General features: G+C 43.6%; 1 protein-coding gene across 1 annotated transcript in view; it reads left to right on the top strand.

Annotated features, from left to right (window-relative positions):
• LOC111223014 (ephrin type-A receptor 7-like) overlaps positions 1-27,670 on the top strand; it is a 164,858-nt gene that overhangs the window by 38,631 nt on the left and 98,557 nt on the right. The window contains exon 3 of the mRNA XM_022746973.1: positions 1,977-2,649. Coding sequence (XP_022602694.1) covers positions 1,977-2,649 — 673 coding nt within the window. The remainder of the gene's footprint in view (positions 1-1,976; positions 2,650-27,670) is intronic.

Here is a 27,670-nt window from a genome sequence, read left to right as displayed (position 1 = left end):
CTGTCTCCGTTCATGCCTTTTTTATTTTTCCTTCTTTAATTCATCCGCCCCCTTTTCTTTCTCACACCATGTGTTCACTTCTGTTCCCAGTCCAGAGCTCATCATTATCATTAATCAATGGTGCTAATCCAGGCTAGGATACTGCGGTGTCCAAAGCGGAGCAGGGATATGCCGCCACAGATAAATGGTCCCCCTCTGTATCGATTGATTTGGCTTGTAAAAACCTTGGCACTAAGTTATGACTGTAAGACAAATACAGGCGCCCTTTTTAAAGAAGCTGCCACTGCCACAGCAGTTTGTCACCCACTTCCCACCTGGAGGTTGGCCTTTCCCCACCCACTCTCTCTCACACACACACACACACACACACACACACACACACACACACACACACACAGACACGAACCGTGTTATAAAAATAGCAGAGACAGAACACACTGCATCTGTTTGGTTTAGTCACCTTGGCAATAGAGTAGTTTATCACATTACCATCACATATAATCCATCTTCACTGTGTGTGTGTGTGTGTGTGTGTGTGTGTGTGTGTGTGTGTGTGTGTGTGTGTGTGTGATCCACATTCAGCTCACTTTCATTTCTATGAAATCGGAGTGTCTCAGTCATTCAAACAGTGACACGTTCATAATCTCTCACCTGTTGGACAAATTTGGCTTAACACTGGAATTTTTCTCATGTCAAGTCAGTGAAGAAGTCAAAGACCCTTGATAGGTCATTGCTGTATTTTAGTTTGGCCCCACCCCTTGACTAAGAGAAAATTTTTACACAATACAACAACCAATAATGACTTACAGTAAAGTATACCTCAAAGGAGCTATTTGTAAGTTTTGCTATTGCCACATAGCTCAATGATGGCTGAAGCTCTTGTTAAGCGACAATCACCACCACCCACTCCCTGCAAGAACCTATTATTGGCAACAGAGAAAACTTAGAAATAGTTCCTTTAAGTAAAGTTTAAGGTCTAACCAATTTAAATTCTTCATTTGTTTATGGAACAACAATTTTCACTTAGTCGCCAATTGTTTAAATTATGACAGGATTGTTATTTTCCTCTGCCTTTCAACAAACACACCTTCATGACTTGTGGCGCACACAAAAGCCATGTTATTTATGTAAATAAAGAACTGACAGTGTCTCTTAAGAGGAAATAATAAAATAAAATATGCTTTATGGCTGAGAAAAAGTTAAAGACCCCTCCCTTAACTCATGGTTTCATATGGAGTGAAGGGAAGAGATGCTTTGTGTTCTACTTCTGATATTTCACTTTAACAACTTTTGTCAGCAGATGAATCAATATTTATGAATCATACAAATCCAGACAGCACTTTTTTTCCATGTTAAGATTGATCAATAAAATCAACAAATCAATATCAATAAACATCTGTTTCCTCTGCTCTTTAGCACGGAGTCTCGATCACTACCAACATTTAATTATCAGTATTCCAATATTTGTTTATTGGACAAGTTGAAACACTCCATGCCTACACTGCATCACTTTTAGTACCACAGGTGTCAAAAGAAACTGTTTGACAAAGGAACTAAGATCTGAGCCACAGTTTCAGCTGCGTCACTCAAGGCTGATGTAATGACTCAGCACCTGCAGTTTGTCATTTTCTGTCACGTTATTAAAGAAACTGAGTGCCAATGATTTTTCAGACACCCACACATGCACTCGACAGATTATGTAATTAGACCTGAAATGACGGTGTTCTTTCTTTCTCTATCCTTTGACTTTCTTTTTCATCATCTCTGTTGCCTCACACCTCCCTCAATTTACGTTGTTTCATTTCACTTCCTGTTTTTTTTTTTACTTTACTATTGACTCTCCTCCCATCTTTTTTTGCCATAACCGTCATCCCTTGTCTTTCTTTTCTCTCATCGTCTTCTTTACACCTCCATATTTACTTCTCCTTGCTGTCCCTTTCTCTTCCTCTTTTCCTGTCCTCTTCTTCCTTCTCCAGTGGGAGGAGATAAGTGGTGTAGATGAGAAGTACAAGCCTATCCGGACATACCAGGTGTGCAACGTGATGGAGCCCACGCAGCAGAACAACTGGCTGCAGACCGGCTGGGTGGCGCGCCGAGGCGGCCAGCGCATTTTCGTGGAGCTCCAGTTCACGCTGCGCGACTGCAACAGCATCCCCGGCGTTGCAGGTACCTGCAAAGAGACCTTCAACCTCCTCTACGTTGAGTCGGACAGGGACCTCGGGGGTGTGACCCGAGAGGACCGCTACACCAAGATCGACACCATTGCTGCTGATGAGAGCTTCACTCAGGGCGACCTCGGTGAGAGGAAGATGAAGCTGAACACGGAGGTGCGTGAGATCGGCCACCTCAACCGCAAGGGCTTCCACCTGGCGTTCCAGGACGTCGGCGCCTGCGTGGCCCTGGTGGCCGTGCGGGTGTACTACAAACGCTGCCTCGCCACCGTCCAGAACCTGGCAGTGTTCCCCGACACGGTGGCTGAGGCGGCCTTCGCCACGCTGGTAGAGGTGCGCGGCACCTGCGTCAACAACTCTGAAGTTGACACAGACAGCCCTCCCAGGATGCATTGCAGTGCTGAAGGGGAATGGCTGGTGCCCATTGGGAAGTGCAGCTGCAGCGCCGGCTACGAGGAGGGACACAGCAGCTGTGAAGGTAGGAAATTAAAAAACAGACGGTGGGATCTGTGGGTAGATGTTGTTCCTTTTATTCCCTCTGGGACTCAGAGAAAATAAAAGGAACAAGAAAGGGAGTTTGGAAAAAAGAGGAGAACGGAGGAACCAAATAAAAGAACAAGGAATAAAAGTGTTTCCAAAGCAGATGTTACGGTAGGAAGTTAATTTCACTACTTCAAGTACTGTTGATGGCTTTGAAGTTTTTGCTAGAATAACAAAAAACTGTGAACAGTTTCCCTAGTTTGAGAGAGTGCAACAAAGAGAGAGAGAGAGAGACCATTGCAAAAATCGATCTTTTCAATTCAATTTTGTACATTTTGAGTCCTGAAAGCTGAATTTTCTTACAAAAATCTGTTTCCAGTATAATTCAACTTGGTTTATGAATTCAGTAGAAATGAGTGACAGTCTCTTGAAAGAAGACAAACTAGGACAAATGATTTCACCACCAACACAATTTTTTTTTTAACAAGTTGATTTGCATTGGGAACTTGAAATGATCTCAGCCACCTGACTGGACGAGACCCCCTTTGTTTTAAGAAAACAAGACTTTTTAGAACCTAATTTTTAGATGAAAACAATTTAATAAGATGAAGATTTTTGCTGTGAAACCGAAGAGAGGGAGACAGATGGAGGAAAATATGGATAAACAGAATATGGAGAGAGGAGCTAGAAGTGAGAAGTGAGGCTATTTACACTAGCAGATTAAAGAACACAAAGAAGATGATCCATATGAAAAGAGACACTGGAGATGTGAAGATACCGACAGATACTGTAAAAATGTAGGAGAATTGTGAGGAATGATTTCACATGAGCAAGAAAGGAGAGAGGGAATCAAAAAAGAAGCTGCGTTAACAAGTGTTCAGACAAGGAGGAGGACACAGAGTGCAGACAATGGAAGAACAGAAAAGCTTCTCAGTCAATTTCAGTCCATACCTGCTTTTGTTCATCTCACAGTGACATCAATGAGTATCAGCGATGTCAGATTGTGTCACGTGTGTGTCCAAAGAGTGTTGTCACACATATCGACATGTGAGGTGTGGTGTGTGAGGCGGAAGGCTGCACAATGTGAAGGGCTTTGTGTGTGTGTGTGTGTGTGTGTGTGTGTGTGTGTGTGTGTGTGTGTGTGTGTGAGAACACAATGACTAATGTACTTTTTCTTCATAGGGCTGTGTCCCTTTGAGTTTAACACCACAGCCTCTCCTCTCACATTTGCATGTAGCCTGGATGGCCTACACACACACACACACACACACACACACACACACACACACACACTTACACTTACACCGGTGGGTGGCGTGGGGTGTTGCGCTCTGACGCAAACACATTCGGACAGTATTGGAATCTTTTGTCACAACCCATTGCTCATACAGCAGCAGCAGTTTGATCGTCTGACTGTTGCTGTTAGCTTTCACACCCCATCTTGCATTGTTGTGCAACGCAGCGTGGGTGTTGGAGTCCACGGACGGCAGAATGTGCGCGTTGCAATGGAAGGGAAATCTTAGTAGGAGTGCTGAGCTCATAGTGAGCTCATGCTGTTCTGGTCGACGTTTGCAATTTGATTGCTACTCTTGGAAATTAAGTTCCGTTTTGTTTGACGTGTGTGACTTACAGCATGTGCATTGATAACGTTTTTCACTTTGAACCCATTGTGACAGTAAATGTTAAGATCAGACAAGAAAATAAGAGATGGATTAAAACTGCTGTTCACTCCAGTAATTAGATTTAGAGAGAGCAGGAATGAGGGCAGAAGAAGACAGAAAAGAAAATCAGTCAGCGAAGGAAAAGAAGGTCTTCGGTAGAACTTTGATACTAGATATAAAGTCATAGAGGTAAGGAGTCTAAGTGGAAATCGAGGGTTTGCATGCACATGGTATTTATGGAAGTAGAGTTAGAGACAACAAACAAGTAAGAGGTAAAGGCTGCGGAAGAGACGGTTCAGAGGAAGAAACTGTCTCTTTTAAACTACCAGATCTCCTTTTAAATGTAGAGAAGATAAGAAAAGAAAAAGTTAGTAGATGCAGCTAGACTGCCAACAAGCCATGCAGAACATTTGCTCTGCTGCAGAATTGGAGTGTTTGACAGTTGGAGATAAGCACTGGTCATTGATATTGGCAGCCAATCTGTGTGCAACACAAAATACGTGTTTATTGACCTGCTTTTTCGTAATAACCAGCAATGCTGTAATAAAAGCTGAGCTGAAGGAAAATCTGATGAGCAGACAAACTAATAGAGACACTGAGGAGAATGTAACAATGAGCTACAGGCAAAGTCAGGAAGCACAGAGATAAGGAGACTTCCAGCGGTGACAGGAGACATTCAGAAGGAAAGGCAGGAGTAAAGGGAGTACGGGACAGGCCAGGCATGTTGCCAGAGGAGAGAGTGAGCGGACAAGGATGGTGAAGTCCAGTGACAGCGCCAATGAAGACAGGAAGCCCAGAGAGAGAGGGAGGAAAAAAAGAGAGAGAGAGAGAGAGAGAGAGAGAGAGAGAGAGAGAGAGATCTCATACTGTATCTTTGCTGCTCGGATGCAGTTTAGCGAGTAACGGTGTGGTCTACGAGGTGCCAGGGCCTGTCTTTGTCTCTCTCTCTCTCTCTCACTCTCTCTCACACACACACACACACACACATACACACACACATTCACACACACTCACACGCACTTCCCCTATAGTGCCTCATTTCTCAGTTCAGCCGTAATAGTATGAATATGCAGTGCCAACCCCCGACATCTCCCACTGCACCAGAGCTATTGATCAGCCGTAATGCTCCACTAAACTGAGGAATTGCGCTGGGACTGCTCATACGCACATATAGTAAAGGACACACATATTCAGTAGCACTCTGTGGTGTCTGCGCAGCACACACACACACACACACACACGCACACGCACACGCAAACGGTTTGATTTCACTCTGTGTGTGGAACACGGAAACTGCATCGAGAGAAATGGTTAGTAAAATTACAGCAGTGTGCTTGTTTGTTGTGTGTGTGTGTGTGTGTGTGTGTCTCTCACAATCACGCTCATGCACGTGTGCTTGGAGGACATGCATGGCTGACTGCTGTGAAACATAATGTAATGAATGTAAAGCAGGCAATCGTGGAGTATACATAACCGTGACGTTACTAATCTCCGCGTGTGTTTGTGTACAGTTCTATGCAGGTTCTGTAACTACTGTACGTCTTATTTACTCCTGGGTCTAATTGTGCAGCTGAGCGAGTGCAAATGCACTAAGTGTCTCCATGCAGGTCAATAATATTGAATAGCCAGTCAGGAGCCACTGATAATGGTGTAAGCAGATAGTGTTGCGCAGTAGAGGAGAGGATTATTACCTCAGTAGCTCAGATTATTGTATCTGTTGTCATAGTGTACTTTTTTCTAACCTTTTCTGCAGTTTTAATGCTGATACAGGAATAACTAAATTGCTGACTAACTGGAAAGTGAACTTTATTTAACACAGCAAATAGCCCACATGTTTATGTAACGCAGCCAGGCGATGCATGCGTTTGCTTATCATAGTTCAGATTTTATCTTTGGGCATGATAACTGAATTACTTTCAAATTGTAGAAAAGCTGAAGCAAGAAAATGCATGTCATATCAGAATATTCTCTTTGCTTTTGTCTCTTTAAACTGAGTTACGACAAAAAAAAAAAAAAAAAACTATAGAAAGAATGAATGAATGAGAGAAAATCCTGGCGTCTAAAGTGAAAGAGAAACACTTAATCCCCAGTTGCTGAGAAGCCTGGAAGACTGTGGTGGCGCAGCTTCTGGTCGTGCATGTGAGGATATGATTGAAAATTAGCATATGTGCCCAGTCAGCTTCATCTCGTGTAATAAAGGTGTAAAAAGAATTAAGAAGCAGAACAGTGAGAGGTGATATTGTGTAGAAACCATCCTTCACTTGAGCTCTCTTCAGTCGGGAGGACTTGCAAGGGCACGCACAGCGTAGTTGGACCCTGCGTGCATTCACAAATTCGCATCGCATGTACTTCACGGTGATGAGCACACACACACACACACACCCACACACACACACACACACACACATTCTCCACTCTCATTATGAAAAGCCACGAGCAGGAACAGACCTAGGGGGGAAAAAATAAATTATGTAATAATTCACCTTTCAAATACACATGTTTCATGTGCATGTGTATTCTCTGTGTTGTTGCTGCGTGTGTTTCTGTCACACTCATGAGCTCCATCCTGCTCTAATTAAGGCAGGCTGCTCTTTCTATATAATTACTGAGTGTGTCGCGTGCCTTCAGCAGATTCTCTTATTATCTCTGTTGTTTGCTGCTCCACAATCCGGCTCCCGGCACATTCACCACCCAGCTATTCCGTTCTATTGCTCTCCCGCCCTCTGTAATTTACAAAACGCCTTAATGCCCCCCCCCCCCCGCATCCCCGCTTCTTCATTCCCCACCCCCCCCACCCGACACCACCACCACCACACACCACACACACACAGCACACACACCCAGCCCTCCCTATGCTGCCAGAGAAGTGTGCACTTAAATTTCTATCCACATGATCTCAGTGGTGCTTGCTAACTTCTCTACCTCCTCAGCCCCCCCCCTTTTATTTTTCACTCCTTTCCCTCTCCTTTGCTTTTCAGTCTTTCTGTCCCTGTTTTCTTTTCGATGTTCTCTCTAACATGCAGTGTCTGTCTCTCCGCCCCTCTCTCCCTGCCCCCCTGTGGGGACCATGTGGTAGGGTGAGATGGGGTGAGGCAGGGTGAGTCAGGTTAACAGGCTGAAATCTGCTGGAGAAGCTTGGAGATTTATCTGATGTGTGTGTGTGTGAGAGAGAGAGAGAGAGAGAGAGAGAGAGAGAGAGAGAGAGAGAGAGAGAGAGAGAAAGAGGAGAGAAGAGGAGAGATGAGAGAGGAGAGGAGAGAAGGAGAGAGAGAGAGAGAGAGAGAGAGAGAGAGAGAGAGAAAAAGTGCGTGTGTGCGCGCGCATTCGTGTGTGCTCAAAATCTGGCACCAGTGCCCAATCATATGTTTCTGAAGTCACTCCCTCTGTTGCGCTCATCTTCCCCTCTGTCTGTTGTCACTTCTTGTCATGTCCTCATCGACCCTCCCCGACTCTTTTTGTCTCAGACACGAGTCTATTTCATTTTTCCTCTTTGACTTTTATTTTCTTGAGCCTTCTCCTCCTCCTGCTTCCCTCCAACTGATTTGTGCCTTTATACTGCCTCTCAGAGCCGCTATCACTTACCACCCCCTCTTTCCTTCTCCTTGCCTTTGACTCCTCTTTCATTCCCCTTCTCTCTTTTATCAGACTTTTTTTTTTTTTTTTTTTACCACTTCTCTTTAGCTCTCTCTGGCTCTGCGCCACCCCTTCCCATCTGGTCCTTCCTCCCTCCTTCCCTCCCTCCCTCCCTCCCTCCCTCCCTCCTTCTCCCTCCTTCTCCTCTCGAGCCACGTCACCTGCTACTGTTAGTCATCTCTCTCCCCAGCTTTCATTTTAAATAATTCACATACTCCTGGGAGAAAGACAAATGTGTTCTTTTGAGCCCAGCATGTGATGTATTTATTTAGCTGGCCTGCCATACAACAAGTGGGCTGACAGCAGTAAAACACACTCGGACCAACGAGCATTCGCACACACTTTTAAAAATGCAGAAACATTCCCACGTAGACACACAATTTATATGCGCGTGCTCATTTCCAGAGGGAGCGTGAAATGCCCCTTGGTTATTGAAAATGTGTGCTGGAGGGAGGCCAAGCATTCACCATTCATCCTTCCCGTGCCTTCGTTTACCTACGGAGAATGAAGCAAGGAATGAGAGGAAGGAAGAAAAGAAAAAAAGAAAAAAAAACAATGTTTGAAGGAGGAGGAAAATAGGAAGAGGAATACACAGCGTTGCAGAAAAGAGTCAGTTTTCTCGTGCTTGCACTGTTTGTTAGTCGCTCTGCATAAGAGCCGAATGCATAAAATATGAGTTGTAAAAGCTGAGGATGACTTGAAGAAGGAAGGAAGAGGGGGAGGATGGGTAAAGTTGAAGAGAGGGAGGACAATGTCATAAGTAGAGAGGAATGAGTGTTAAATGAGAGTAAAGCTGAGGCAGGTTTAGGGCCAAAAACTTAAACTTAAGAGAAGAAAGCTGATGTGGAAGAAAATATGGAGGTCGGAGTGGGTAATGATAAGTAGAATAGAATATTTAGAGAAAATAAAAAGGATATAGAAGAAAAAAAAGACCTGCAAAGAACGTCGGCCACAGGCGTAATCGACAAGAAGATGGGATAAACCTGCAAACTGCAACATGTTGCCTCCATCCGTCTCTCCCTCCTCTTACTACTTTCAATCTCCCACACCAGACTCATGAATTAAATACAGCCGACATGAATGCATCAAAGTTAGAAAAGGTTGGCATCCAGCTTAATCATGTTGCTAACTCACCCGACATGACAGCCTCATTTCTCTCCGCCTCACTCATGACCACTGAGCTGAATCAAACATTCCGTTAAGGAAAAACTCTCGGATATAAGAAAGTGACAGACGTGATGTTATTAAGGCATGAAAAGAGATTATTAAGACATATATAAAACGGCTTGTCATACAGGTGCCATTTCCTTCCCCCTTTTCTCCTCAGTGTTGTTTTGTTTTCCAGAGATTTTTGCAATTTCATAACCAGACCACTACAGTATCACCAAGGCATGGTACTTGATAACACTTGTGGATGCGTATGATATCACCATCCACTGTAGGAGCTGCTCTTATTTTAGTTGCTGGTGATTAAATCGTGGGGAAGAAACCCAAAACGTAAAGCTAACATAGTCAGGAATTCAAACATCCCTGAGGAGGAATTATGTGATTCAGCAGCAAATGGAAATGAAAGAGAGAAAAGAGAATATAAATCAAAATGAAACAATGAGGGTAGATTAACAGCAGCATCTTTTTTTTCCCCTTCCTCCTAGGGAACATATTTATCTGACTTAAAGTGTAAGAAGCGTGTTATTTGCAGTCAGTGACACTGGAAGTTTTTAAAAAATGTTGCTGTCCATTGAAAACCATGCATCTCTGAATGTGGAGATTTTGTCCTTTTTATAGTTTGAAAAAATTGTCCTGCTTCCTAAACCAAATAAACCATTTTTAAAAGCCTGTTAAACTATTCGAGAAATGCATTGCCGCAAAGCTGAAAACTATTTTCTTTTAGTAGTTCAAGGAAAATAACAGCTGCAATAAGTAATAACTACATAATGGAAGGCTTTTGAAAAATTATAATAAAGTGCTTAATTTTCCAAAGTGAAATACACAGTGTAGCTTGACTTTCCATTTTTCTTCTTTATGGTTAACTCCAACAGTCGTGACCATTTTTGTAATAAACAATCTCAACAGCTTGAACATGTCCTTTTCGCTTTTTCCCCTCTTCTGTCACACTTTCCCTACCCATCTCTTCGACATCGTCTCTCTCCGTGTGTATGCATCTCACTGCCTGACTGCAGTTGCAGTTGATTGGCTGAGTAGTGTCATGTTAGTAGTGCTGTAAAGGCTAGAAAAGTTGTGCTGGTTAAAGTAGAAACGCTCCATCAAAATGTAATATTTCACCAATAATTTATAGGTTCTACATCCGGGTCCGGATCGGGACCGCAGTGCTCCCATTAATGACCTCTGCTACAGGCATCATCTTCTGTCAGATGTACAGAGAGAGAAACTTGTAGCATCAAGTCAGATGACTGCTGAGACTGCCCCTGAGAGTTGTTGACTCTCGCGACTTTGGGCCGCAGTTGCTGATAAGGCGCCGAGTGTGAATCCCGGGTGAATAACTCTCGACTCATAAAAGGTTTGTTGAGGACAAGCTGCCTCTTTGCCTGAAGATAAATTTTCAGTCTGATTATGTCAGACTGTGTAATTCTTTGTGTCCTGAAGTGACACAGCAGAGGGACGCTGGTGCCCAAGACGGCTTACAAGTGTTTCCGTGTGTTTGTGCACTCGGAAGTGTGTCACGTTGGGAGAGATTAGACGTTAGAGTCAAAGAGTTCTTTTTCCTGTGCTCCGGGGAACAGAGTATGACGGCATGGAATCATGCACACACAAATATGCGCAGACACACATATGCCTCCTACCTTTCTGTCGTCCATGTGCATCCCTCAGCCTCTGTTAAAAATGATATATATTGTGGGTGAGGAGGCAGCGCGGAGCAATTGCCCTGCTTTGCTACAATCACCTCTTTCCATCCCCATTCAACCTCCAGTAATAACTTTCCATCTGTTCAAAATTGATGTGGGATCAGTGTATAGATCTGTCTGCCCCCACTTAACCTCGGTGAAACGTACTTATTCTGCAGAAATGGTCAAAAGACGGCGAGCGCGGCAGTGCACGCACACACCTGCGCTTATTAGAAAGTAAGTCTTAACGGGAATGACATTAAAGCAGTAATTATTTCTAGCATACAGGTCTCGCTGCAGTCACAGGAGTGAAATGAAAAAAAAAATATTTTCAATGTATCTGGAAGTGCAAAGTCAAAGGTCGCTGGATTTGCAGAATTGGGTCTTGAAGAGGTGTTGTCATCCATTCAAACAGCTCCGCCAGTCCTACTGATAGGTGAGGAGCGTTCAGGGCATTCAACCTTTTTGGACTGTCGACATATTATACATGTAAGAATCGTCAGAATCAAATTAATCAAAATATGATGAGGGAAAACTGCCTCAGAAGGTGATATCAAAATGGAATAGTAAGTACTTATAGGGCCATTTTTACATCCCACCATGAATGTGTTAAGAGACTTGGATGCATGTGGACCAAAATGGCAACCCATTCTTCCAGTAGAAGTTGCTCACCAGGTCCATATGCTGAAAGATTTCTTCAGGCTTCTGTGTTTTTCAGCACGTAGATCATGTACATTAGACCCCATTTACACTTATAGTAGCCACTTCATGCATCTTGGGCAGACTGAATATCTTGTAAAAAGAAGCCATATAAATTCAACCAACAACTGTTGGTGGTGCAGTCAGATGGTTTCTGACTGCAGCAGGTGACTTAGTAACTAACTTTTTTAATCTAATGGTTTAAACCTTATTTTTGGGGCATCTCTGTGTGTTCATTTGATAGGGATAGTGAAGACTGACAGTAAACATGGGGAAAGAGGGGAATGACATGTAGCAAATGGTCCAGCCGGCCAGGAATCAAACCTGTGACTCGCTGCTCAGGGCATTCACACCATGTTGTTTCCCCCCTCAATAAATAAACTAAATTCTATATACGTGAGACAAGCTTTCTAATGATAGTAAATGGAAAAAAGGCTGTAGACACTTGTCCCCCAATTTTAAATTGTTGCCACCACATTATTACACACCACGCTGCTACACATTATTACACCATTATAACAGTTATAACTGAAGAGCGTCATCATTTATTAGAAATGAACCTCGAATATCACAAGCTTGTTGCCCATTAATATGTATTTGTATAAAGGTGTGCATGTGTGTTTGCATGTGATGGGCTCTGATGCCATCGCTGTTTGATGCTACTCTGCGTATGAGACCGTGTGTGTGTGTGTGTGTGTGTGTGTGTGTTGGTGCGTGTGTGCACGTGCCGGCTGTTGTCTCTGTATTCACAGCTCGGCTGAGGGGCCTGCCGTGAGGACAGAGTGCCCGCCCCCCTGGCTGCACAGTGAGCCTGGCATGCCAGGCTGTGCCAGCTTGGCTTTCCATCCCCCTACCTTCCTCATTTTGTTGTCATTTGTCATCACCCTCCCCATCACGCACCCTCCCTCTTGCACACTGATACACACACACACACACACACACACACACACACACACACACACACACACACACACACACACACACACACGCAACCCACATGCCGACGAAAATGGATGGCATTTCCAGGGACACCTGCGCCTCTGTGCTCCAAATCCTCCCCCCTACATGCACGCACACAAATGTATGTAAATGTACACGAGGATTTTCTTGGACACGTGCACTTGCATATCCCCACAATCATTGCACGAGCACGCGCAGAAACAAACAACACCACATATGCGCGCTCAGACATGGGCTTACGACCACACTCTCACGGGCTCATGTGCGTTATTTGTTCATAACCCACTCCATCTGTTTCTGTCTTCATGCCTAACTGAGGCCTGCCTACCACTCATGCCACATAACACACACACACACACACACACACACACACACACACACACAGCCACACACTCATTGTTTTAATGTGTAATCATGCATAGTTCCACAAACACCTGTAGTCCTCATATTGACTAGACAACCCATAATCCCTTTGGATGGACAGGCTCATTAGCAGTTAGAGGCACTCAGACACTCGCACATCAAAAACATAAAACCATAAATTTACACATACACTTTGGCTAAACCTTATTTTATATTCTGCTAGAGATGTGGGGGATTTTGTGTGCACACTATCAATAATTGTTTCATGCTTTCTTTACACACATTGACGAGTCCCTTAGTCTCTCTCTCTCTCTCTCTCTCTCTCTCTCTCTCTCTCTCTCTCTCTCTCTCACACACACACCGACATGCACACACACAAACTCACTGTGGGGAGCAGTGTGAAGTGATTGGCATCCTGAGGCGAGTGTTATGGGTGACATTTCCACTGTGCTGTGGTATAGAGGTGTCCTGCAGAGCCTCTGGTCAGCTGGCACACCGAGAGATTGCGGACGAGGTGGGTGGCGGTGCAGGGGTGGAGAAATGGGGGGGGGGGCAGTCAGACGGGTTATCCTGTATATATGCGTGTGGACAGAGATGCATTTAAATTCAGAGCACATACAGAACACCTTAACTCAGAATAAGCCTCAGGTTAATCCTTTACCCCAGAGGCTCCCAATCTGAGGGTCAGGACCCCCCAAAGATGAGATTGTTTTTCCGACTTTTCTATAATCGTTGCTTTTCCTGTGAAACGGTGGATACTGTTCATTTTTTAGAAACCTGACTCGATGAAACTAATTGATTTTTAAACAATCAGAGAAGTAAAAATCATTTGAAAGGTAACACATAGGTTTTACTTTTCTTTAAGAGGACTCTAGTGAAAAAGTCAATTTTTGGTTTAATTGCTTGTCCTGTCCTTAAATACCTCTTATTACCTTTACCTCAGACAGACCCTTCACACACAATTCTTAAAACTATACATGACCTCTGTAGAAGTCAAAAATCACACATGAATACAGTGAAACTTTCTTAAAACTCAAACTGGTTCTCTCAAGAACAGCAAAGCAGGACTGCTCACAAAAAAAAAAAAAAAAAAAAAATCTGAGAGATGACAGCTTGACAGACTCAGAGATTTCGTGTCTTGGCGTGATGAGGTTTAATTTCCTGTGATGTCCGAACACCACTGAGCAACAAAGAGGAAAATTGGCCACACGATCTGAACACAAGATCAGCTCTTTTCAGAAGTGTCTCTAAAAGATGCAAAATAAACGAAATTGTTGCGCCTTAATCTCCCTTGTGTTTCTTTGTTCTCACCTCTTGCTGTTTTTTTTCATACCCCCTCTTACTTTTTTAAACTCTAAATGAAGATCTTATTTGGACACATGCAAAAACCCTCAAATACTCTATATTGCCACAGCTCAGCTTCCTCCCTCTCAACATCCTCGTCTTGTAGCAACCTGTGCGACATATGTGACTGTGGCATTCCCTGAGCATCTTTGAGTTGACTTACATTTTGTTCTGTTACTTGATGGTGGATCCAAGGAAACATAATGTGGTAAAGCTAAGGAAAAAAAAACCCTTAACAAGCGTAGGTAAGGGTTCCAGTACTTAAAGTAGATTATGAGAATCTATTGAGGTTTTAAGGCGAGCCTAAACTTTTGCTCAACAAGTGTCACTATGGCCACAAGTGACACAAGATTGGGTTAACAATAAAAGCTAATAGGAGGAAGTCAGCAATCCCTCTCAGCCTATCACAGCCAGCCATGATGGCTGTCGCTTGCTCGTCCAACCTCAGCTCCAACTAGTTTTCCCGTGCTTTGGCCTGATTTCGATCTTATGGAACCAGCAAATCCAGGCTCAAGTGTCCCTCTAGAAAACATCTTTCATTAATCCAGTAATGCATATACATAAATAAGTATTTCTGTGTGACCGCTGGTAGAGTTTTCACCGGTAGGCAGTGAGTGCTTGACTTTTTTCTCTTTTGTCTTTCTCACTCTGTGGTGTCTCTCTCTGTGTGTGTTGTGTTGCTCACCATCCAGAACAATGTAAATCTACTGTTGAATTAGTTATTTTCCCTCCCTATCATCCATCATACAGGACATAGTGAGAGGGCGGAGTGCCGAACAGGGAGAGTCTGTGTAGTGCAGTGGACCATCGCCGTGTTTGCACAGATTGGAAAAATCAGACACGGGAAAACACAAGTTCACACATGCCTGCCTGAGTATACACACACACACACATGCACACGCACACACTCAATACACACACTTATATATACACACAAAATCTTGCAAAAGGAATTGTTGGTTAATCTGCTCATGCACAGCATGTATGTGTATGCACAAGCTGTACGTTACAGTTTGTCTTTTCTGTTATCTTCTGTGTGTGTGTGTGTGTGTGTGTGTGTGTGTGTGTGTGTGTGTTGTGTGTGTGTGTGTGTGTGTGTGTGTGTATTCCAAGTGCAAGTTTGGTTGCATCTGTGATCATGTTTAGTGCAGCCGACTGTTTCTTCGTGTCCATTGTGCATAGATAATACCTGGCTGCGAATGGACAAACACATATGCATGTTTGTCCACACATACGCTCAGTGTTCCTTCTCATTACACATGGAAACTCATTCAAGTGATGCGTTTATATAAGCACAGTTGAGTGCTCATATTTTACCTTTTGTTTTTTACTTCTACTGTATACATTGTGTGTATGTCTTGGCAGTGAGAAGCGCACACACACACACACACACACACAAACGCACACAAACACCAAATCAATGGTGTGCATGTCATGTGGTTTTAACTGGCCCTGCCGGTGGTGATGGATGGTATATTTATGAAGCCCCCTTTCCGTGCTCTGGATCAAGAACTGCAAGCATCATGCACTCCGGGAGAGAGGGGTACAGGGTGGATCAAGGGATGACAGAGGAAAGGATGGAGGGAAGGAGGAAGGATGGATGGCTGGAGGGAAGAAGGAGACAGCAGAACGGAGGGATTTAGTAGAGTCAGGAGTGTGTGTGTGTGTGTGTGTGTGTGTGTGTGTGTGTGTGTGTGTGTGTGTGTGTGTGTGTGTGGGGTGGGGAGGGGTGAGAGAAACAGGCCCGCCTGCTTGGAGGGAAGGTCATAGTCAGCAGGGAGGGTTGGAATCCTGCTGAGCTAGGGACACATCACATAAACACACACACACACACACGTACACACACACACACACAGTTTTGCCGTTTTTTTAAATCCCAAAATAGTCCGACATCCCCTGCCACTCTCTGGGAACACATTTTTTCAACAAACATTTGTTTAAAACATATAAACACATAAAATAAAAGACACGAGGAGTCCGCTTGTTATGGAGGCATGTGATGGATATTTATTGTTTCACCAGTGAACTTGGCACTTCATACCTTTAGTCTTAACCATCCTAATGCATACACATTCACCCGCACACACAGATATGCGAGCAGCCTCGCCCGCCACTGTTTTTATTTGTCCTTCCCCGGTGTTGTCTCATCGAGCCAGCCTCATTTATCCCATGTCGTTATTTTCATTTGGCACAAGGATAAATCTCATCCCAGTTTATGAGGCAGCAATTGTAAGCCAGATAGAGGTAGATAGACCAGCCAGTGAACTATTAGACGGAAAGACAGATGGGCAGAGGTGGGACAGACGGCAAAAACAAGCAGACTAACTGCGAAATGGGAAGATGAATAAGCAAGCAAGGAGGCTGGAAGATGGACACACATTTGTTGGCTGTTAGATGGAAAGAAAAACATTTTGCTGCATTCTGTTTAAGACAGAATTGAAGCTTCACAGCCATATCTCCCAGTAGAGCTACTTTTGAGGCTGAAATAATGTCCTCTGCTGAGTTGACCGTCAAAAGACAAAGAATGTTTTATCAATACTTTTGGATAGGAAGGAAGTGAGAGGACAAGCAACAAGGCTGGACTCAGATCTGGACTGTTGTGACTTTCTGCGTCAGCGTCTTAAAGCCTTAGGCCTCCAGGACGTGCCGGTATAGTTGCTTTTAGCCCAGAAAATGGTAAATTTGAATTTTAAAATCTTTCCAAATATATATCTCAACCAAACAGGGAGCTAACTAATTAGTTCCCCTAAATATCTGTGTGTTGGTATGGCAACTGAGGTTCCGGGTATGAACTGTGTTTTTCTGTCTCCACCAACCCCAACTTTACAAATTTAAGATCGGGTCTGAGTTCAGTCACTAAGAGACACTCAATAGTGTATTTCACATTGAGCAGGAAATTCTCATGAATTACTGTCATTTTGAGACGTCGCTGACAGATGTAAATGTAGTGCAATAGATGGTAAATAGGGAATGATTTCAGACACAGCCTTCGTCTCTACAGTTCTGTCTACACTGCAGCTTTCTCTCCGCTCAAGTGTTTGTAACTGAAGCTTTAAATTATAGTTTGGAAGGCATTGACTATGGAATACATAAGAATATGCAATAGCACCCAGTCCCTGCACACCAGTGTCAGCAAGCTCAGGCCAAAGAGCTGCTGCGTGTGTGAGGGACTCTGGCTGCCAGTGAAACAAAAAGCGGCACACCTGCTCGCTGCCTTCCAAAGGCTGCTGCTCTGTATGGGTTAACTCCACTGGTCAGGGAGGCCTGTGTCAGAGCTGTGAGCGGCTATAAAAGGACGGAAAGCACCCACTTTGTCCTCTTTATACTTCGTTCATCCTGTAGACACCCATCTCCTGTGGGATGGAATTGGCCGGGGAGTAGATATCCCTGTGGGATCAGCTGGACTACTCCCATATATGAACAGAGTGACTGTTAGTTACAATTTTTTTTTTAAATAAAATTCTTCTCTGCTCTTCTCTGCTGAATTTGCTGAACTGATTGAGCCTTTATATCTTTTTACATTTTTTAGTATTTTAAGTTATTATCCTGTATGCCCTCAGGGACTAGTCATTTTCAGAATAAAAGAAGAGGTTGATTTCAGTGTTAATAAAGCAGCACACCGCTTAGTAATAAAAATGATTTTAATCATGCCTCGTATTTACTCAATATTAATGGTTTTATTAAAGAGAAAGTGCTTCCCGTCCTGTCAAGCTGATGTATTAATTTTGAACAAATTGACCACTGCCACATGAATCAGCCTGTGCTGGTGTAGCAGATGCCTCTCTGTCTGTCTGCCAACTTTGCCTGCTGTCATGGAGGTGATGTCCTCTATCAGGATAGGACAAATTGACCTCTCCCCCGGGGCTGCCCCCGAGGGGACACTGCTGACTGTTCCTATACCATCTTCAGTGGCTGTCATCTGCAGAGAAGCCTCTGCCAGCACATCTTACTTAACTGACAGGGAGAAAACACTCAAGGATGGTTTACACTGTCAGTGAAGAGTTTTGAGCATGTTGTTTTTTTTTTGTTTTTTTTTTGTCTTTTCCCATGGAAATAATAAAGTAGGTAACTTATTTATGGCTATATAATTTTGTTCCTACAACGTTCAGAGACACAGCATACATAGTGAGTACCAACTGCCTTGAAGAAAGAACCATGATAACCTGTAGTATTTATATAATTTCACTTAGTTTACGGCAGCTGTCAACTTTAAAGGAGGTTCCTTTAAAAGAACCGTCAAAATCTTAATTACTGGAAAACCATTTAAAATGTTAATTTATTATAGCAAAGTTTATTCTCCAGTTTTGTCGAAGCATATGTTTAATTGCTGTGATTTGCAATGACATAGATTTTTTTTTTTTTTATTTGCTGTGTATTGAATAAAAAGCTCTCTGGGTGTAATTGATTAAACCTTATTTCACTATGGCACCTGTGAAATAAAGCGTAATCACCTGTTTTCTTAATATTTTGAAAGTGAAATATGATCATTCGGAAATTGTATCCTTGGACGTTGTTGAACTTTGACTTGTGCTTCTGGTAAATCTGGTAAGGGCCTGCTGTAGTATTTGGGGAATATGTGTCTCAAAGCGCAGTTTTAATGTCATGGTTATATGTGTATTTGTGCGTGTGTCTTGAGGGAGTCGTGTCAGTGGCAGATCTGCTTTGGCGTCCCCTCCATCTGTGTGCTTTGTGCTATGGTCCCCCAGAGGCCTTTACACACTCTCTGATGGCACATCAGAAGCCTCCACCTATAAACACTGGCATCAATAACTACTCTCTCTCTCTCTCTCTCTCTCTCTCTCTCTCTCTCTCTCTCTCTCTCTCCCCCCCCCCCTCCCTCCGCTGGCTGACTGTTGTTTATATGGCTGTAAAATTCAATTAGGCTGCAGGGGAGTGGGCCGGCCTGCATTACTGCCTGCCAGGGTGACATTTCATTTGCAATGAATCATGGGCCAGAGGAGGACCGGGCCGGCGAGCAAAACAACACTTCTCCTCCTATCTGTCCCCCTTCTTCTTTCTTTTTTTTTCCCCCTCTCCCGCTCTGTACTTCTTCACTTACTTTACACCCTCTCCTCGGCTCCTCCGATGCATAAAGCCTTGGCCCCCTTTATCCCCCCCCTGAGTCATGACACAAAGAGAACCTCTGGGGCTCACTCTTGTTTACTGTCTGCTGTCCATGCAAATGTGGTTCTGTTTTCACTTTTATTTTCGCTGCTTTATTTTCTTAGTCTTTGCCTCACCATCACTTTGTCTGCTTCTCTGTCTGCACTTCAAACCTTCAGGATGGTCACCTGATGCATCTCTGCCTTCCGTATAAGACTTATCTTCCTTCCTTTCTTCTTCACTCCTCTCCTTCTCCACTCTCTCTTCAGGAATTTAACAATGGCAGTTCTTTGTTCTCCTCTTACCTGCCTCGTCTTGATTGAGGCCAGGACCTCAACACCGTAGGTCCACTTCAGCTGCTACAAAACGAAAACCTACACAAGGAAAAAAAAAAAAAGTCTCATCAATTTTTAACATGCATTACTTTGCCCTGCGAGAAGTGTCAGGCCACAGCCACCGCCAAAAGGGTTGGGACGTGGCCGGCTTTGCCTGGGGAAATAAAAAAGAATTAGATATATAATTTTCCAAGAGCCTAAGTGCAGGAGCTTGTAAGTCAGAAAATGATGGATTTAGGGAGTTTCCTACAGCGTACCATGTGAGTGTGCTGACTGCATTCTTTTAAATAGATAAAAAAAAAAGAAAAAAAAATTCTGGTTAAGACCACAGAGAGAACTGCCAGATGAGAAATTGCCTCTTGTGCTCATTAAGGCGATGTAAACAGAGTAGAATGAATGGGGTGGCATTGAGAAAAGCATGCAATAACGCTCTAAATTAATGCATAAACTGCCTCTCTGATTACACAGAGAAGGGATTCTACATAAATCGAGGATAAACTGTGAATAATCTAATGCAACGACATCCACACTGAGGAGGTATTAGTGTCGCCCTTGGAAGCATGCTTATGAAAACATACCAGTACTCTTGCACTCCTGAATTCAATCTACAAGAAACAGGCCCTGGGACTCATTTTTGGGTTCTGGCCTGTAATTCAGGGAAACCCAGTGTACACGATTAATAATGCATGTTAAGTGCTCTGATTTTAGCCCTGGTTTATTCTTTTGTTCTTTCCCTGAGTACAAAGTTTGGGTGTTTTTTAGTTTTTGTTTATTTGTGTGACTCAGCGGAGGAGTGTTTTTGGTGTTTATCAGTTATGTATTTCTTTTCATCTTTTGTTGTTTGTCTTGTCTTTTGTGTATTTTTGTACAGCATCGTAAGGAATGTGTTCCTGTTAGACTACTTAACCAGGCAATGGCCCCGCGCTTCCACCTGGTAGCTTGACGGCAAACAGCTCTTTGCAATCCTCAAAGCTAATGCGCACACACTTACTGAACAGGTTTGTTTCTAGAACTGCTAACTAACTATTTTCAGCATCCCAGAGCCCGGAGCAAAGTTTTCAAATTCTTGTTCTGACAAAAAAAAAAAATGAAAAGCCAAATTATTTCAAATTATTAAAATATAAAACAGAGAAAAACAGCCAATATTCTCCTTCGAGAAATGTGAACCAGTGAATGTTTGGTATATCTGCTTGATAAATAAGTTAAAGAAGAGATTTTCTTGAATTAAAAGCAGGATCTTATTTTGTAGTTTTCAGTCCTGCCAGAAAAAATAACACTGTACTCACTAAGTGAATTTTTGAGATGTGGGAAGTGATGTTACCGAACAACATCAGATAGACTTTTTGATAGACGTTGTGGGTACATTCACTTTTGGTTTTACGCATTACTGAAGTGATAAAAAATAATCAATTTTTCAATCGATTTATTAAAATTGCTGTTTATACATTTTTGTCCCAATCAACTTGTTGTTTCGCATTAAGATACAATCACCCTCAAGGGGATGAATAAAGTTATGTTGAATGGAATTGTCTGGTATGTGTCTCTCAGAGTGAGTGCTATGATGCCTGATATTCTCAGAGCTGAGATAACGCATCCCTCCACAGTGATTGCTAAGATCTGAGTGTTGGCGTGTTTGCATGTAAACAGATCGATTTGGTGTGTGGCAGAATCATGGTCGTCTATGCTGTGATGGTCAGCTCTTATAAGATACTAAACACCGCCCCCTGGACACTTTATGTTCCTATAAAACTGTCCCCTACCCTGTTTACCAGGCATGTGATAGTCATGTGATGCACAAATGGCTGCAAGTTCAGGTTGTTGTGGGAGTGGCAGATTTACAGTGACAGCACAGAGGGAAAGGGTTGTGGTGGCAGCGATTGGGGGGGGGGCTAAACTCCATATGACACCTCTGATAAGGTTATAGCTTAGAGAACAAACGGTAAATTTTCTGCCCTCTCCTCCAATGCGTCACAGTTCAGCAGGAGAGAGCTGCTGCTGACCTTCAGGTGTCACTATTTGCATGTTATCAGCCAGGTTTGTGTGTGTGTGTGTGTGTGTGTGTGTGTGTTGCACATGTATGCTTGTGCTCTGAAGTCTGCCAGCTTTTAAAGAAAAAAATAATAATAAAAAATCTCATTTTATATTCCAGTTGAGATGTACCACGCAGATTGCTTTTATAATGCAGTTATCACCATGACACACATGCATAGACAGAAAAACACACTCGTACACATGCAGGCAGTTTTGTACTCTACATCATTCCCTCTTACCACCACTTCCTCACTCACACATACATACACACACACACAAACTCACACTAAACGTCCACAGCAAGTCAGTCCCCACTTCCAGTTTAGGGATGAGCCCCGTAGGGAAGGTGATCTTTATTTAAATCCAGTTGTCTGTGCTCAATCCTAATCTCCTCCCTCAGAAAGAAGGGATTGCTCTGCTCTGCCCACTGATGTGATTTACACCAGGAGGGGGGAGGGAAAGGATGGAGGGATGAAGGGGTGGTGGTAAAAGTGAGTGATGGGAGATGGATAGGATGCTGGAAAATGTTATCCGTCTTTGAAACGCCTGTGAACATAAAGGAAAAGGACTGCAAATGAAAGAACACGGGGGTTGTGAAAAGCCACCGGGAGAGGAATACAACATAGTTGAGCATTTGTTGGTGATATTAAACTGTCTGTTTGATGTTGTGAATTGCCATTTGTTGTGGTGTGGACAGCATCTCGATTAACCCGAAGCACCACTCTGACTCTGATTCATTGTGGATTTAAAATCTTTTCAGAATCATAACTCAATCAAAATGGTGCCTTTTTCATACTCAAGTTGAAAAGCACTATTTAAAGGATAAGTCCACATATTTTCCAGGTCCGTCTTAAAACAGTCTTCATATGCCCATAAATGTATGTAGTGGGTACCAAGAGGCAACCCCAGGGGCTGAAAAACGAAGCTGACGTGGAGGTGCCAAAAACTGTAGTTCCTCGAATGGCCGCTTGAGGCTGGCTCCAAAAGTGAGTCAGTCCCCATAGACTCCCATGTTAAAATTCCCAACTTTACAACAGAAATAAACAGGTTTACAGCTTGTGACAAAAAATGGTTTTGGTCTCTATAGCTAATTTGTGGTAATTGTATGGGGGACGAATTTTCATACAATTCACCTGTTTAGATTTAAGGCTTAAAGTGCTGCATAATTGAGGGCATGGCCGCTTTGAGTGACAGGTGGGTGATTGTATGTTTGACACAAACTGGCATCCACTGAACTTTTTGCTCAGCTGCAAAGAGAGTGACGGCAAAGCAGCCCACTCTGAGCTTCAAATCCGCTCTTCGGAAAACCCATGGGTGACATTACAGAGCCTACGCCCATCTTTATTTATAATCTATGATAGACACACATGTGATTTGTCTAAATGAAACTTAATTTGAAATGAAAAAAATGTTGACAGGAAGAGGTGCTGAGGATTTGGGCCTCCCTCACTGAAACTAGAAGCATATTCTTTGAGTGCCGTCTGTGTACAGATATTTGCTGAAAACCTTTGGACAGACAAAAAAAAAAAAACTTTCCTATATTATGTGTGGTAGCACTCACATGCTAAATATAGCATTTCTGAGCATCCTGTCCTGAAAATAACAATGTAGTGACTAATTTCTTTTAATTACTCACTAAGTCTTTTAATTCCTTTAATTGCAGACTTATAGCATTAGTCTGTAATTAAAAGAAGTGAAAAACAGCAGAAGCTTCAAGGGCTTATAGATATTTATGGAAGATGGAAGTTTGAGGAGTATTGTGTCAGTTCGAAAAAGTGCGTGTGTGTGTTTTTGCAAATTGTGCAGCCGGTTTCTTTCTTTTTGCCTTTGTTTGCGTGTGTGTGTGTGTGTGTGTGTGTGTGTGTGTGTGTGTGTGTGTGTGTGTGTGTGTACATTGTTGTATGGATCAGATCCGTCAGTTATTTATACCTAGAGGGTGTTTCTTGCATGCATGTGTTCTGCAACTCTAATTAAATTTTGACTGGCACTCTGTGTGACACACTCAGCGTGTTCTCCACTCTGCATCGCCCAGGCATTCTGCATGGTCAAACAGCATTACATAGATAATTCTTATTACTCCTACCACCCTTACTGTTCATCCCCTTGAGTCTCCTTTCAACTTTCTCTCACACTCTCCCTTCTTCGCTCGCTCTCCCTTGCCCCAACTTTCTCTCCCTGTCTTAATCGCTCTTCTTCACCCTTCAGCCATTCTTTCTCAAAGACAAAAACTTTTCCACCCCTGTTTGAGGGATTGGATCGATCCATCTTCAGACCTCCCGCAAGCCTCCTCGACCGCTGGGCTGAACCATTAAACTCCACATGGGGGGATTACGCCTCGTTCCTCTCTGTATTTCCCCTTGTCTTGTCTTCTCCTGCTTCCCCTTAGCTCCCATGCCCCCATGTCCTTCAGTTTTGGTGTATGTGTTCTCACATGTGTGTGTTTGTCCGTGGCCCTCCCTGTCAACTCACAGGAGGAAGATGCCAATTAACACGTGGTGCATAGGATACTTTGGCTGCTCAGCTGCTGGGTCTGTGTGCTCCATGTGGGTTTGTTTCTATTTGATCAGTTCCTCATTGTAAACTGCAGCAAACATACAACCACAAAAGTTAGGAAAGATAAGTGTATATGTGTGTCTGTCTGTGTGTGTGTGTGTGTGTGTGTGTGTGTGTGTGTGTGTGTGTGTGTGTGTATGTGTGCGTGTGTGTGTGTGTGTGTGCATTGGACACTGTGGCCCAGAAAAGCCCACCCCCTGATAGGATGAGTCAATACACAGTGTGAAAAAGGCAATAACCCCTGGTGGCAAACCTCTTATCTCTCATCTCCTCTTCCCCCTCTTTATCTCTCTCTGTCCGTCTCTCCATCTGTGTCTCTCTCTGTCACACTGTCTCTCTCTCTCCACTTTCACTCGTGTGTGTCTTTGACCCAGAGGATGCCTTATAAACACCCTTGGTAAGAAGAACCAAACAAGACAAACAACGTGAAAGAAAGGGGGGGCGGGGGGAAGAAGGAGCAAATCAATAGAAGAGAGAACACAGTAGGTTGACATGGTCGAGCTCTCAGGAGAGTTTGTGTTTCTGTGTGTGAGGGAGAGAGAGAGAGAGAGAGAGCAGCTTGTCAGATGCAGTTTGACTCCACAGTGACGTGTCCTGTCACCTCTCGATCATGGGCATTGACACGTCCGATGATGAAGTGATGAAATCATGCATACATACATACATGCAGATGACAGGATGATCATACAGTATGCGTGTCCAGTCACTAAGCCTTTACATCACTCTGTTTTTACACACTGTCAACTTTCCTTGTCTATCTGTGTGTGTGTGTGTGTGTGTGTGTGTGTGTGTGTAGTGCTGGTGTGGGATTTGTGTTTTCCTCTAACCCTGCAGAACTCTCAATTCCTGCTTCCCTGCTCCCCAAAGACACATTTGTCACTTTGTCATTTGTCATTCTGGAGTCCCCACGGCTGGCTGGCTTCAGTGTGTGTGTGTGTGTTCTGCTGGACACAACACAGCTGCAGCCCTCATTCTGGCCTCATTACTTCACACTTCACCCCTCTCCTCCCAACTCCACATAATCGCTGTCTCCCCAGCTTCCCCGTCTTTGCTCTTCTCTGGCTCTCTGGGCCGTTGTTCCTTCCTCCATTTATACCTCTTCTCCCTCTAGATCAGGGGTCCCCAAACTACGGCCCGCGGGCCACATCCAGCCCGCCAAAGCAATTGGAGTGGCCCACTTAACGATCCCAGACAATCCCTCTAAACATCAACCAATTTTTATTAAATTGCATTTTCCTATCATAACATCATAACATATCCGTACTTAAAGGTTGGCATTCTAATTAAAATTGACCATAGTTATGAGCTATTTATAGTTAATAGTGGCTCATCTTCACCTCCTCACACAATGGTATATTCTGACGTGACTTTGATCGTGACCGAGCCAGCGTCAAGCTGCAAAGTTCTGAGGTGGGAATCTGTCATGAAGGTGGTTGTGTCCTGCATAAACTTCATCAGAGCAAACGGACTTAAACACAGGCAGTTCCAAGCCTTTCTCTCCGAGCTAGAATCAGCCCACGGAGACGTGCTTTACCACACTGAAGTCCGCTGGTTAAGCCGGGGCAGAGTTTTGAAGCGTTTTTACGACCTGCTACCCGAAATCAATGCCTTTCTCCTGACAAAGGGAAAAACTGTCCCAGAGCTGATCGACACAGAATGGAAATGGGACCTCGCCTTTATTAACAGATGTGTCCGAAATTTTAAACGGCCTCAACTTGCAGCTCCAAGGCAAGGGAAAACTAATCTGACATGTATTCCCACATCAAAGTATTTGAGCTTAAACTAGCGCTGCTTATTGGACAGGTGCAAAAACAAGACTTCACCCATCTCCCTGCTACTCAAAGCCTCTCAGCTGAGAAACCGGCGGTCCCGTTCCCAACCGAGAAGTGCAAGGACGCACTGGAAACACTGAAGGGCGGAGTTCGGATGTTGCGGTTCCGTGAGCTTCAATGTCACGTGAATAAGAAATCCGCACATTCAGAAACCCTTTTTCTGCCGACATTAACGACACCCTGCCTTCTCTTCCAATTTGAGCTGGGCTGAGTTTGCAGATCGCTGTGATGTGCTGAAAACGCGTAGTTCAGCCCGAACAGTCTGATCAAGTACTATGCTGCCTCCCAAATGAGACCTACCTCCAACATAAGAAAAAGCACGCAACAAAGGATGTCCAGAGTTTTTGGGATCACATATATCTGTGAGCAAACTTTTTCACACATGAAGCTGATAAAAAAAATCCGGACGAGACAAGTCTCACAGTATCAACACCTGCATCAGTCTCTGAGACTGGCTGATAACTGGAATGGAACCTGACATCGATCTCCTCACCAGTCAGAAGCAAGCCCACAGCTCACCTGATATGTAAGCCTACTGATTTCAATAGCAATAGATATTAAAAATGTCATTACAGTAATGCTCTTTTTATAGGCAACATGTTCTACCTGATTCTGACCACTATTTTGTTATAATATTATTTCACTACCTGTAAAGACAGAACACTTACCGTTTGTTAACTCAACTGTACTTGTTACAAAATCACATTCACCTGCATTCTTATTGACATTACATCAGTTTGTGTTGTTATTTTTCTATAAAATAAATGGAGTATCTGTGGTACTTCAAATAACACATGTGAAGACTTTTTATTACTTTCGTTGTGACATTCACACTAGTCTTAATGGTGTGCACCTCCAGCATATGAGAGAATGACCCATGGCGGCCTGTCGGAAGGGAGCGACTCAGACGGCTGTGGGCGACATATGTTTACTCAGCGTGAAGCCGAGCCCGATCGGTATAGACACCAAACTTGTGGAACTTTCGAGAAAATTTGGAAATTATTAAAATACACAGAATTTAACCGTGTCCCCCGGCAGCATATGAGAGACCCCCACCAAACTTGTGGACTTTGGACAAAGCTTTTCCGTTGTGACATTCACACTAGTCTTAATGGTGTGGCACCTCAGCATATATGAGAAGATGACCCATGGCGGCTGCCGGCGCCCCCCCCCCGCACAGGCAATTGCGCCCAGCAAGCAGAGCTAGAGCCCGGCAGCCCGCCGGCGGCCCCCCCCCCCCCCCCCCTGGCATTACATCAGTTTGTGTTGTTATTTTCTATAAAATAAATTGAGTATCTGTGGTACTTCAAATAAACACATTGAAGACTTTTTATTACTTTTCCGTTGTGACATTCACACTAGTCTTAATGGTGTGGCGCCTCAGATATGAGAGAAGACCATGGCGGCCCTTCGGAAGGGAGCGACTCAGAAGGCTGGGGCTGCATATGTTACTCAGCGTGACGAGCCGATCCGTAGACCACCAAACTTGTGGACTTTCGAGGAAAATTTTTTGGAAATTATTAAAACACAGAATTTAACCGTGTCCCCGGCAGCATATGAGAGACCCCCACCAAACTTGTGGACTTTGGACAAACTTTTCCGTTGTGACATTCACACTAGTCTTAATGGTGTGGCACCTCAGCCATTATTGAGAAGATGACC

The sequence above is a fragment of the Seriola dumerili genome, unplaced genomic scaffold, assembly GCF_002260705.1.
Source record: "Seriola dumerili isolate Sdu_G_001 unplaced genomic scaffold, Sdu_1.0 BDQW01000110.1, whole genome shotgun sequence".
NCBI classification, from domain to species: domain Eukaryota; kingdom Metazoa; phylum Chordata; class Actinopteri; order Carangiformes; family Carangidae; genus Seriola; species Seriola dumerili.
The sequence above is the reverse complement of the archived record's forward strand: the minus strand, read 5'-3'. Positions and strand labels throughout refer to the sequence as shown.